The following is a 2,325-nucleotide window of genomic DNA, read 5'->3' as shown; positions in this document are numbered from 1 at the left end:
TGGCATTTTCGAGAATATAGTGAAATCCGTGACTCAATCTATATCAGAAGCCATCTTCAGCTCATCTCTTATCACTCTCAAAGCCATACTGAAACAGCAATCGATTCCAATTTCAGCTCGAAAATCAAAATCCGAAGCAAATTTTCCCCCAATATCCACTCACAAATCACCCTCATTCCCCTCCAGATAAGAAGGAAGTAGATCCACCGCAAAAACCGAGGAAAAATGAGAGAAATCCTGCACATCCAGGGCGGGCAATGCGGCAACCAGATCGGCGCCAAATTCTGGGAGGTGATCTGCGACGAGCACGGCATCGATCAGACCGGGAGATACAACGGCGAATCCGACCTCCAGCTCGAGCGCGTCAACGTCTACTACAACGAGGCCAGCGGCGGGAGGTACGTCCCACGCGCGGTCCTCATGGACCTCGAGCCCGGCACCATGGATTCCGTCAGATCCGGGCCCTACGGCCAGATTTTTAGGCCGGATAATTTCGTCTTCGGCCAGTCCGGCGCCGGGAATAATTGGGCTAAGGGGCATTACACTGAGGGAGCGGAGCTCATTGACTCCGTGCTCGACGTCGTGCGCAAGGAGGCGGAGAATTGTGACTGCTTGCAAGGTTGGTGGATTTTTTCGTTAGATCTGGTGTTTGTGTCGTTGGATCTGTTGATGCGGTTTTTGGAAATCTCGTTGATTTTGATTAGTTCTATCTCTGCTTCTGAATTAGTACGAGTTTTGCGAACTTTGATCTGTTTCACTTATTACGCCATGTTATGCTTGCCAGTGATCAACTGTTATCTTCAATCTGGTTTTGATGCGATTTAGGACAATTTTAGTGTAGTGTGTTGATTTGATGCTATGGAATTCCATATTTGCTGGTGTGAATTACATAAATTTAGAGAAGCAGAATTTTGGATGTCATTTAATGGAATTACTTGTATATTCATTAATGTTTAATACTATATGGTATAGAAAATGCAAAAGGGGAATGATTATTGTATTGGATTATGACATTGTTATGACATTTCCTCAACAGGATTTCAAGTATGTCACTCCTTGGGTGGAGGCACCGGATCTGGTATGGGAACCCTTCTCATTTCCAAGATCAGAGAGGAGTATCCAGACAGGATGATGTTAACATTCTCCGTCTTTCCATCTCCGAAGGTATCCGACACTGTTGTTGAGCCGTACAATGCCACGTTGTCTGTTCATCAACTCGTTGAGAATGCAGACGAGTGTATGGTTTTGGATAATGAGGCCCTGTATGATATCTGCTTCCGCACTCTTAAGCTTTCAACTCCTACCTGTAAGTTTGGTTTATTCATGTAAACGATTTACTTGGCATGTGACTGCAGTATTTCTGATGCAATTCATAATGGCTATTTTCTCGCAGTTGGCGATCTCAACCACCTTATCTCCGCCACCATGAGTGGTGTCACATGTTGTCTCCGTTTCCCAGGCCAACTCAACTCTGACCTCAGGAAACTTGCCGTCAACCTTATCCCCTTCCCACGACTTCATTTCTTCATGGTTGGGTTCGCGCCCTTGACCTCCCGAGGCTCCCAGCAGTACAGGGCTTTGACAGTACCCGAACTCACTCAGCAGATGTGGGATGCAAAGAACATGATGTGCGCAGCAGACCCACGCCATGGACGCTACTTGACTGCCTCAGCCATGTTCCGTGGCAAGATGAGCACCAAAGAAGTTGATGAGCAGATGATCAACGTGCAGAACAAGAATTCGTCCTATTTTGTTGAGTGGATCCCCAACAACGTGAAGTCCAGTGTCTGTGACATCCCTCCCACAGGTCTGAAAATGGCTTCCACCTTCATCGGAAACTCCACCTCGATCCAGGAGATGTTCAGACGCGTTAGCGAGCAGTTCACTGCAATGTTCAGGCGCAAGGCTTTCTTGCATTGGTACACTGGTGAAGGGATGGATGAGATGGAGTTCACTGAGGCTGAAAGCAACATGAACGACCTTGTGGCAGAATATCAGCAGTACCAGGATGCGACAGCCGATGATGAGTATGAGGACGAAGAGGCGGAAGAGGAGGAAACTTGATGTGAATTTATGAGTTCCCATGGTATGTCCAAATCTCATGGTCATTGGTTTTTTATGAGTGTGTTATTATTGTGTCTTAATGTTTAGGAATGTATTTGTCCATATGTATAATATGATTTGTGGTTCTGTCATGTTTGAGAGAGGTGTGTGATAATGATAATGAATGTTTGTGAATTGTGATCTATTAGATTTTCCACCCATGTATACAATTTTCTTTATGTTTTTTCCTTACGATATTTCTTCCTTGAGTTATTAAAATCT

The 2,325-nt window shown here is 45.2% G+C and overlaps 1 protein-coding gene across 1 annotated transcript; it reads left to right on the top strand.

Moving 5' to 3' along the window:
* On the top strand, positions 1 to 2,295 carry LOC121810290 (tubulin beta chain-like). The gene is made up of 3 exons (XM_042211085.1): positions 1 to 619; positions 1,037 to 1,306; positions 1,394 to 2,295. The coding sequence occupies exons 1-3, from the start codon at positions 226 to 228 to the stop codon at positions 2,062 to 2,064; spliced, it is 1,335 nt and encodes a 444-aa protein (XP_042067019.1). The 5' UTR covers positions 1 to 225; the 3' UTR covers positions 2,065 to 2,295.
* The last annotated feature ends 30 nt before the right edge of the window (positions 2,296 to 2,325 follow it).

Source organism: Salvia splendens, chromosome 7, assembly GCF_004379255.2.
Source record: "Salvia splendens isolate huo1 chromosome 7, SspV2, whole genome shotgun sequence".
Classification (NCBI taxonomy): domain Eukaryota; kingdom Viridiplantae; phylum Streptophyta; class Magnoliopsida; order Lamiales; family Lamiaceae; genus Salvia; species Salvia splendens.
The sequence above is the reverse complement of the archived record's forward strand: the minus strand, read 5'-3'. Positions and strand labels throughout refer to the sequence as shown.

Excerpts from the sequence above, each read along its gene's own strand:
- LOC121810290 (XM_042211085.1), top strand. The coding sequence starts at position 226 with ATGAGAGAAATCCTGCACATCCAGGGCGGGCAATGCGGCAACCAGATC. Across the intron at positions 620-1,036 it reads GAATTGTGACTGCTTGCAAG|GATTTCAAGTATGTCACTCC; the intron begins GTTGGTGGATTT and ends TTTCCTCAACAG. Across the intron at positions 1,307-1,393 it reads TAAGCTTTCAACTCCTACCT|TTGGCGATCTCAACCACCTT; the intron begins GTAAGTTTGGTT and ends ATTTTCTCGCAG.